Source organism: Amblyomma maculatum, chromosome 2 (assembly GCF_055883805.1).
Source record: "Amblyomma maculatum isolate TAMU_Amacu chromosome 2, ASM5588380v1, whole genome shotgun sequence".
NCBI lineage: Eukaryota > Metazoa > Arthropoda > Arachnida > Ixodida > Ixodidae > Amblyomma > Amblyomma maculatum.
Window position 1 is genome coordinate 43,520,675 of NC_139345.1, and position 11,158 is coordinate 43,531,832.

Genomic DNA, 11,158 nt, shown 5'->3' on the forward strand with positions numbered 1-11,158 from the left:
CATTTCACAACCAAGGATTTCATCGCAACGCTTACCTTGTGTGATCCGAGGTTCTCAATGAGGCACGTGAGCACGATGTCTTCGCCTTCCGCAGCCTGGATTGTTGGTATAGGAGCGAGGAACAAGGGCTGAGATGTGCTGAATATCTCTGAAGAAAAAAAAAACAAAAACAAAAAGGATCAGCAAGTTACGACAACTGAATGCTCGACATTTGCGCACAATTTTGTGAAAACCAGAGTGCAGCACTTCTGTGCTACGCATTCCTAGAATGATTTCTAATAAATACTTTCCCTCCTTCGCTGCAAGTGTTGTTTTTGCACTTTTTATTCGGTACTTTCAGGGCTGGCCTAAAGTGGACTGCAAAAATAAACAAAAATGACCTCTATTTCCCCACATCGTGTTAATTTCTGTCTCATTATTGACTCACTCGTTAGCGCGATCCGAAGGAGTGGCTTTGAACAACGAGCGCGAGGATTCCTTGTAAATATCAGTGGTATAATTTACGTCAGGTAATTAGTCACGACACCAATGCATTCATTCAAACGAATAAATTTAGGTCACTCGGACACTTCAGTGCTACATTAATTTCGTATCGCTTGGCAACACTGTGTACGCTTTGCAGATTACAAATTTTAATGCACTGGAATGGCACGCACCGTTTTGCTAGTGGCTCTAACAGTTCCTCGACCCCTTGCAAGCTTGTAACTAATTTTAGAATTTAAAGTGTTTGTATGTAAGGCTTTTTCGAAATGACCTTCTACCGCTTTTGTTCAAAGTAGAGGGCGAAAAACGAGAGGGCGAAAAAATTATGCCCCCGCAATAGCCATTCAAGAAACGCCGCAGCGCGCTCCCCAGGTGATCTGGCGTTTGTAAACGAGACACCGAGAGGCGCCGGGCCTGAAAGTTGCCCCGTACCCGCAGTCCCTGTCTCAAACACGTGCTGTGCGTACCGTTTCTCGCACGCCGGCCGCGCTATCCAGGCGGGGCAGAGAACAGGCGCGCCATGTATATTACATCATACGGCAGCTCAGCCGAGTTACAAACCCTACGAGAAAGGACGAACTCATAGGATGAAGCGCGGAGGAGAGGGAGAAGAGAGGTCTCATTACTGCATAAAACATGCACTGCGTCGCCCCCTCCCGAAGACTGGAACGCGCGTGGTTGCCCGGTCGGTGCTGGGGAGCCTTAATTATTATGATTTCGCTCTAGTCCATACGGCGCAGGCGCTCCCGCGGTGTCACCCTCCTCTCCTCCCTTTGAGACCGGTTCTTCTAAGCGTTACGCACAGAACTCTGTTCATATAAGCTCGCTTTGAAGGCGATTGCCTATAGTGGTTTCTCACAAGATGGTTCAGTGATTACCCAGCTAACAAGGAAGTCTATGCAAGGAGAGAAAAATTCTGATAATTTCCCGCAGGGCAGTCAGAAGTGTTAAGGTACATTTTCGCAGTCGAAGCAGCTGCTAAAATCAGTTACTGCAATTTTCTAGATAAAGACGAAGTCTGAAGGATGCAACATGAACAGTTCGGCTGTATTTGTGCCAAGTGATTCTCCCCGAAATTGAAGTAAGCATATAGCTATTGCATCATTATCCGACTGCAGTATTTCATTTTCGTTCGAAAAATGCCCAGCAAAGGAACTGTTTTAACGCGACAGCAATAAAGATCTTTTTAGACGAAAACTCCGGCCTCGGCGATTGTAGAAAAACTCCGGAGTCATGGAGGAGTCATGGAGAGGGTCGTGGCGTCGCAACCACATGACATCACGCGGGGACAGCGCAAATAACACACAACAAACGCAGAGTGATGGTTTGGTTTGGTTTGGGGGTTTAACGTCCCAATGCGACTCAGGCTATGAGAGACGTCGTAGTGGAGGACTCGGGAAATTTCGACCACCTGGGGTTCTTTAACGTACACTGACATCGCACAGCACACGGACATCTTGCTTTTCGCCCGCAGCGTAAAGCGGCCGCCGAGGCCGGGATTCGATCCCGCATCCTTGGGAACAGTGGTCGAGCGCCGTAATCACTGCGCCACCCCGGCGGGGTAGTAGTGATGGAATTAGTGCAGAATTCCGCATTGGTAAACACATTCGCGACGACATTACACCACCATTGCGCTGTGTCTCTGAAAAAGGAATGGTGATGATGATTAGGTAAGTTAAAGGTTCTTTGCTTTACTATGAATGTTTTATTCACTAGGATATATCGATAATAAAGCTTCGTTTCCGACAAAAACGCACTTTCCAGCTTAATCGCTACAAATTGCCACTATCGCCAAAACAATCGAGAGCGCCGAACTCATCACTGCTCGAAACGCGCTATATAAACAAAAGGCTGTTAACAGCTTGGTTACGACCTGAGTTCTAACCGGTGCTACTAAGTTTAGACCGTGTTTCCCAGTTTTAATAAAGCTGCATTATACCTCTATTGGCAGGAGTTAAATGTTATCGAAAACTATGCTTGCCCGCAATTCTGCGACCAGTTCAGTTTTCGGTGCGCAAAATCTTAATCAATTCGTAAGAACGTGCCTGCTCGAAATTACGCGGCCACACATGAGCGAATACTGCGAAAAAAAAGCAAGGTACACATAGATATCTTGTTGATATCCTGTATTGCCAATACGGGGAGATCTTTCTTTTTAAGGATGCATAACGACGCTGTAATTTCGCTACAACGGTTTCTAATTACTGTTAGTCAATTCAAATAAATACGCATATTAAGACCCCAAAGCTGTGATTGGACAGTTTTCACTCGCGGTTGAACGCTAACCACGCGCCTGTAAAGGCACGTATGTACGAGCCCTCCCGTTGAGAACGTGCCAAAAATGTAAGGCAGCATTTCCTTTCACGACAAAACGTTACGGTAGCAAATGAAAGCAGCGACATCCTGAAAGAAAACTGACGCTGTTTGCATTTTTAGGGTTTATCATCATATGTATCAAAAGTTTTCCGGAAACGTCGTCTCATTCTTAATGATACAGATGTGACCAAGTATTTCTTTACAAAGCACTGCACGTAGGAAGAAAAGGGAGAAAAGCCAAATTTCTTGGCATCTTCTGATGCAAGCGCATTAAAGGAGCATGAAGTCGGCAGATCACGTACAAGCAGTCTGCACATCAATATTACCTTTTTTTTTTTCTTCGTAAACCGTACAGCCGCCGAACCGAGTAAAGTTTTAGGCGGCATAAAATTGAAATGAGTTTTCCCTTCAGCGCCCTCCTGCTGGCAAACAGACGGCGTCGAGAGAAGATTTGCTTGTCGCGATGTGTCGCCAAGTCGGTATACAGCGCATGCGGTACGGGGAATGGTATGGCGCTTATCTGGACACATTTCCGTGACTCAGATCTTACCTAATGTCCTCATCCCCTCCCATTTTCAATCCTGATTCCTCCACACATCGTTTACGCCGATATCTCGCCTTTGTTATGGTCTCACGATGTACCTGATTTTTTTTATTTATTTCTTAGTAGTTCTTACAAGTACCAATTTGTTGTCTACGTTTTTTTCTCCTTGTTTCAAATTGTAGTATAATCTTTAAACGCACAGAAAACTAAGCAAGCAATTTATCTTGCTCTCTGTGACATCCGAAAGGCCGGCTTTAAAGAATTTCTAAGCACCACTGCAACAACGAAATCATCGAGCCTTTCCATACTTGTATATGCTTCCTTTGATGCATGGATATGGCCTTGGCCGTAAAGATACTTCTAACGTTCCGCTGAATGACCTCCGTTCTGAAAAATAAACCTTGTCGCATGCATTAAACTGTTGCATATTTCATTTCACTATTTCTACCTCTGTGTAAGAGAGCACAGGAGGATAGAGGAGTTTTATTGCAGCGATACCTAATTATTTTTGTTTACTGGCACACAAGCTTATACAGAGGCGTCTGTGCAGGTCAACTGACTGGGTCATAATTACTTCATTCGAGCCATACTCCAACTTACGTCTATCATTTGAGATAAGTATACGAATACATACATACATACATACATACATACATACATACATACATACATACATACATACATACATACATACATACATACATACATACATACATACATACATACATACATACATACATACACACATACGTACATACGTACATACGTACATACGTACCTACGTACATACTTACATACTTACATACATACATACATACATACATACATACATACATACATACATACATACATACATACATACATACATACATACATACATACATACATACATACTTGTGTGCGCGCGTGTGTGTGCGTGTGCGTGTGTGTGTGTGTGTGTGTGTGTGTGTGTGTGTGTGTGTGTGTGTGTGTGTGTGTGTGTGTGTGTGTGTGTGTGTGTGTGTGTGTGTGTGTGTGTGTGTGTGTGTGTGTGTGTGTGTGTGTGTGTGTGTGTGTGTGTGTGTGTGTGTGTGTGTGTGTGTGTGTGTGTGTGTGTGTGTGTGTGTGTGTGTGTGTGTGTGTGTGTGTGTGTGTGTGTGTGTGTGTGTGTGTGTGTTGGTTGGTTGGTTGGTTTGTGGGGTTTAACGTCCCAAAGCAACTCAGGCTATGAGAGACGCCGTAGTGGAGGACTCAGGAAATTTCGACCACCTGGGGTTCTTTAACGTGCACTGACATCGCACAGCACACGGGCGCCTTGCTTTTCGCCTCCATCGAAAAGCGGCCGCCGAGGCCGGGATTCGATCCCGCGTCCTTGGGAACAGTAGTCGAGGTTGTGTGTGTGTGTGTGTGTGTGTGTGTGTGTGTGTGTGTGTGTGTGTGTGTGTGTGTGTGTGTGTGTGTGTGTGTGTGTGTGTGTGTGTGTGTGTGTGTGTGTGTGTGTGTGTGTGTGTGTGTGTGTGTGTGTGTGTGTGTGTGTGTGTGTGTGTGTGTGTGTGTGTGTGTGTGTGTGTGTGTGTGTGTGTGTGTGTGTGTGTGTGTGTGTGTGTGTGTGTGTGTGTGTGTGTGTGTGTGTGTGTGTGTGTGTGTGTGTGTGTGTGTGTGTGTGTGTGTGTGTGTGTGTGTGTGTGTGTGTGTGTGTGTGTGTGTGTGTGTGTGTGTGTGTGTGTGTGTGTGTGTGTGTGTGTGTGTGTGTGTGTGTGTGTGTGTGTGTGTGTGTGTGTGTGTGTGTGTGTTAGGAATGAATGCCATAAGCCAGCACATAAGTTGTGTGAGGTGTGTGTAAAGGAAACAAAGTACATCAGGCATAAACATAAAAAAGGCGTGGTCTAAGGCGTGGTGGCGTGTGCGAGAGAATTCCCGTAGGCAATTACGAGAAAAATATGTGCACGAAGAAGAATTGTGAAATGTGTAACAATGCAATATATATATATATATATATATACCGGGTGTCCCAACTAACTTGAACCAAGGGGTACAAAATAATATATTTGAGGTAGGCCAGTGAAACCAATTGCATACAACTGCCAGCCTGTTTGCGCACTACAGGCAATTTTTTGTTTTGCATTTACTTAATTAGCTAATTATGTTAATTTTTCTAATTTATTAAATATCGACTTTAGACCAAACATGTGATTTGGAAAGTTGTAGAGCACCTTCAGAAACCCCCATTCCATTAACTGCGATAAAGAAAATCTCACGTGTATCTTTTTTTCCGGGCTCAGAAGAAAGCCCGCGAAATACAAATAATACCACGTGACTAGCGCATTTGTGCGCCGCGATTGTGGTGCTCTCAGTCGTGGTTTGAGCGAACGAAATCAGCTGCTACCGTGACCCGATAGTCCCGTTGCAGCGGCAGGCAGAAATGTTTGCGATGGTTCGAGCGAGCTCGAGCTCGCCCGTCGCCACCGCGATTTTGGCCAGGCCTGCACACCGCAGCAGCCTACATCACGACAGGGGGGTGGCGATAAAGAACCGGCAAATGAAGGTGCAGCGCTAATTTTAGTCGAGTCACATGATGTCATCTCGCCCCTTTATCCAATCCTTTATGCGCAGATTCAGTGGCTGATGCCTTATCGCTCATTCGTTTGTCGTGACGTTTGCTATTGGGAGAGAAGGAGGCCTTGTTAGAATGTCGGTGGTGTCGGCTCGCCACTCTCGCTGCTACTGCACCGTCACGTGGGCCGGCTGTCTGACGCGGGCGAAGAAGCCATCGCAGGCATATCGGCCTGCCGCTTTAACGGGGCCAAGAAGACACGGCCGCAGCTGATTTCGTTCGCTCAAGCCACGACTGAGAGCACCACAATCGCGGCGCACAAATGCGCTAGTCACGTGGTATTATTTGTATTTCGCGGGCTTTCTTCCGAGCCCGGTAAAAAAGATACACGTGAGACTCTCTTTATTGCAATTAATGAAATGGGGGTTTTTGAAGGTGCTCTACAACTTTCCAATTCACATGTTTGGTCTAAAGTCGATATGTATTAAAATAAAAAAATTAACATAATTAGCTAATTAAGAAAATGCAAAACAAAAAATTGCCTGTAGTGCGCAAACAGGCTGGCAGTTGAATGCAATTGGTTTCACTGACCTACCCTAAGTATATTATTTTGTAACCCTTGGTTCAAGTTAGCTGGGACACCCGGTATATTGTGGAAGATGGCCAGGTCGAGACGGCAAGGCAAGGGATGCCGTGTCTGGCGTTTTACTTCGATGACAAAACCCAGGCGCGCGCCAGGCCGGCGCCGCGGGACGATGATGATGGTATGTACAAATGAAAGAGGAAGATCATGGCATGTACAAATTAAGGAACGTTCACAGAAGGCTCACACAATCTGCCCGGGGGGTCGGAAGCGGCCAGCCTGGCCGCTCCTAACTAACCGATGCATCGCGGCGCACAAATGGTTTCAAGCGAGGCACATCAACCATTTCAGTTCCACGGTGGCGTCGATCAGCTGGGGGATTAACAGGCGTCACTTTGTAGTTCACTGGGGAAGTTTGGCTTATGACCTCATAGGGACCTACTTAGCGGTGGTGGAATTTGTCATTAAGGCCAGGGGTGTGCAATGGTGTATAAAGCAGTACTTCGTCACCAGGACGAAAAGAGACCACTCGATGTGTAGAATCATAGCGAGTCTTGCGGTTTTCCTGGCACGCTACCGTATTGAGGCGGGCAAGATGACGGCATCTGGCCAAACGAGATAAAAAATGGGCAGGTACTGACGTGGAGTAGTCGGGCGTAGAGAAGAAGGAAGCGCCAAGAATTGTAGTGGGAGGACGGCCATAAACAAGAAAAAATGGAGAGTAACCGGTAGTTCGCTGTACTGCTGTATTATAGGCGAATGTGACGAATGGTAGAACAGTATCCCAATTTCGATGATCTGGTGTGATGTACATGGATATCATGTCCGACAAGGTGCGATGAAATCGTTCAGTGAGACCGTTAGTCTGGGGGTGGTAGCTTGAGGTTGTCTTATGAAGGGTGGATGACGCGTGAAGAACTTCGGCAACGACTTTCGATAAGAAGACTGTACCGCGGTCACTTAGGAGCACCCGAGGAGCGCCATGACGCAATACAATTGATTGCAAAAAGAAATTTGCTACTTCTTCAGCGGAACCAGTCGGTACAGGTGCTGTCTCAGCGTAGCGTGTGAGGTGGTCGACAGCCGTTATAATCCAATGGTTACCCCCATCGGAGAGAGGTAGGGGACCATATAAGTCGATGCCGACTACGTCGAATGGCGTGGCGGGACAAGGAAGAGGTTGTAGAAGGCCAGCGGGCGAAGAAGTCAGCTGTTTGCGACGTTGGCACAGAGGGCAGGATGCGGCGTATTTGGCAGCGGTGGAAGATAAGCCAGGCCAAAAGAATCGTTTTCTCACGTGGTCGTAGGTTTTGTCAAAACCAAGGTGACCTGCAGTAGCGTCATCGTGGAGAGCCCCCAGTATACGTGGGCGAAGCACACGCGGCACGACTGGGATCCAGCGAGTTCCATCAGGGCAATACACATAGCGGAGTAGGATGCCATCTTCGAGCTTGAAATTGCGAAGCTGTCGACGAAGCCTAGCATTGGGTGGGTCCGAAACGCCGATAAAGCGGTCGATAATAGGACGGCAGTAGGCATCGGCTAATTGCTGTGAGCGGAGAGCGTGCTTGTTCTCAGAGTCGTCAAAACAAACGGTTGTGATATACGTCGGGCAAAGAGACGGTCGGCTCTGGTCAGAGGTGGTAATGCATTGGGAAGAAAAACAGCAAGTTGATTCCGAAAGGGGACAGCGAGAGAGAGCGTCGGCGTCTTGGTGTTGGCGACCAGATTTATAAGTGACGTCGAAATGGTATTCTTGCAGGCCTGTCAAATTTTTGAGTGAAGACAACCAGCAAAGAGCATGGTGGTCGGTCACAACTGTGAAATGCGGACCGTATAGGTAAGGGCGAAATTTTTGGACATCCCAGACGACGGCAAGACACTCCTGCTCGGGAATGGTGTAGTTTTTCTCAGCTGGAGTCAAGGTCCGACTGGCAAAGGCAATCACTTTCTCACGCGATGTTGCATCACGCTGCAGAAGTACAGGTCGAGACGGCAAGGTCGAGACGGCAAGGCAAGGGATGCCGTGTCTGGCGTTTTACTTCGATGACAAAACCCAGGCGCGCGCCGAAGCCGGCGCCGCGGGACGATGATGATGGTATGTACAAATGAAAGAGGAAGATCATGGCATGTACAAATTAAAGAACGTTCACAGAAGGCTCACAATATATATATATATATATATATATATATATATATATATATATATATATATATATATAGGGTGTTACAGGGAAGACTAAGTAATTTAAAAAAATAGTCGGTACACACAACCCCTGCCTTGGCCCACATAATATTCTGCAAAGCTTCGCTAATTCTTCATGTAATTAACAAGAACCCACTAATTAACGTTCCTATAATTATATTTGGGCGGCTAGTCCCAATGTAAAGATTAATGTCATTCACGATACGAAGCCATATAAGTTTTTGAAACGAAGAAAAACTCAGTTTCTAGAGCCCTGCAGAGCGAGGAAATGACGCTTTTTCCCGCACGCAACCGAAACTGAGCGCACGAGGAGCGGCGAAAGTACGACGCAAACGCAACGTCCGCTGAGGACGTGTTGTAATGAATGCAGCGCCCGATTCGAAACGTCTCTCCTAGCTTCCCTGGCTAGGGAGCCTCTCCGCTTAGCTTAGAACGCGGCCAGCGTTATCACCTGCTTCGTTGCTCGACGGGAACGCCGATTTTGAGAGCCTTGATAAGCTCTGGCCTGGCGCTCTGCCAGTTGGATAACTTCTGGAGAGAGTTTTTTTAATCTTTTTAATTTTGTCGCTAGCTTTGCGCAAGGAATGCACCACGCTTCTGTGACAGCGTGCAGATTGCTGTTGAACGTTAAACGGTGCTTGTATATTGGCATTATTTGTATTGGCGCGATTGCTGTCAAGGTGAAAATTTTGTTCTTAACGAATCCGCCGAGGAAGGTATTAAGAGATGAGAAATTGGGTGACCAGGTCAGGTTGTTTTTCTCCCACACCCAATGCATTGGTTGGGAAAGGTGCTGTCCGGGAATTACAAAGCCGAAGGAAAGCAATACAGCGGGCTCTTTTATGCTGATGCGTAAAACTATTATTATTTTTTTTTCTCTGCGACCAGTGATAGTTCAGCTCTAAACTCACAGATGGCGCTGTTTAGAAGGCAGTATGTGTAATTTTCCCATTAAGGCTTCCGTCGATGAAGTAAGGACCGACAACACGGCCGTCATAAATTCCTCACCAAACATTTGCCCACAGTCTTACTTCATGCTTGTGCTGACGTATAGCCAATGTGGGTTCTTGTCGCGCCAATAATGGACATTGTGGAAATTGACATTTGAGTCTCTTCTTATGCCTCGTCTATCCCAAGCATTTTGTGCAGAAATTCCGAAATTTCGTTACATTTATATAGGCGTCATTTGCAAATATCAATCCGTTTCTAAAAGTCATTCGGTGTCAGATTCATTTGAAGACACACATATATGGTTCGCAGCTGCGTCTTGAAAATGACCAAAGTGGAGACGGGCTGGCTCCGTACGCGTTGGCAATTTACCTAACACTTGCTCCCGGCCTGAGAGCAACGTTGCGAGGATCAAAGTCATCAATTCCACCTAATGGACTTTCTTTTTCTGAAAATAAACTGAAACAGTAGTCTTAAATCGATTAAATATCGATATGAATGGGGGAGAGTCGGCACACAGCGACCAGGTTGCTTGACAGCATACAATCTGGATGCCAGCTCCGCGTCCATTACCGCGCGGAAATAAATCATCACAATGTCCAACATCTCGGCTGTGAAGTATCGGAGTTGCACTGGTGTGGCCATTCCCACAATTAGCACGATGTAACGTGACGCTTTACTCAGGCGGCGTTTCCACACATCGAAGTGATTTGAAACACATGCATTGCAACGGCCTTGTCAAACACGCACCTAAAAAACAAAATGGCACCTCAAATGAAGACGTGCGCGCTTTTTGAGAAATAGGAGCTAATACATGCTTAGAACAACCGCAAAAACAACAGCCTGATAGGATACAGCCACTGCCGCGCAAAGCCCTCTTCTACGCGGAAAAACCGTTTTTTCGGACACCGTTCACCCCATATGCAGAGATTATAGGAAACTGGAAGCTCAAGCTAATTAATTAATGAATGCATGGTGACAATCCAAGTCGAGCTTGCCGGGAAGCCATAACAAAAGTCGCAAATAAAAAATAAAACTGTAGCTCAGCCCATCGGGTCTCTGAGAACCGATGTCGTCGCATCTGACGATGACTATCCTTTTCATACGCCAAGCTACAGAGCAGGCGATAACGCAGGACGCGGTCTAAGCTCAAGCGCCTAGGCTCCCTAGCCAGCGAAATTAGCACCCACGTTTCGAGTTAGGCGCTGCATCCTTTACGACACATCATCAGTTGACGTTGTACTTGCGCCATACTTCTGGCGCTCCTCGTGCGCTTAGTTTCGGTTGCGTGCGGAAAAAAACGTCAGCTTTCATTGAGCTGCATGGCTCTAGGAAATGAGATTTTCTTCGTTTCAAAAGCTGATTTGGCATCGTTTCGTCCACAGCATCAAACTGCTCATTATAATTAACTGCCCAACTACGATAAGTAAAAAGGTAATTGCAGCAATTTTGTTAATTTCACTCATAATTAGAGACGTTTTGCAGCAAAGTATGTCCGCTGGAGCAGACAGCGTGTTCCTACAAATATTGTTTGAATGTTTTGAG

The 11,158-nt window shown here is 46.3% G+C and overlaps 1 protein-coding gene across 1 annotated transcript in view; it reads right to left on the minus strand.

Annotated features, from left to right (window-relative positions):
- LOC146198542 (protein amalgam-like) overlaps positions 1-3,362 on the minus strand; it is an 86,460-nt gene extending 83,098 nt beyond the window's left edge. Inside the window, exons 1-2 of the mRNA XM_084591928.1 lie at positions 3,350-3,362; positions 36-148 (exon numbers count right to left, since the gene is read on the minus strand). Of these exons, the coding sequence (XP_084448054.1) occupies positions 36-148; positions 3,350-3,362 (126 nt within the window). The remainder of the gene's footprint in view (positions 1-35; positions 149-3,349) is intronic.
- Between the last annotated feature and the right edge of the window lie 7,796 nt (positions 3,363-11,158).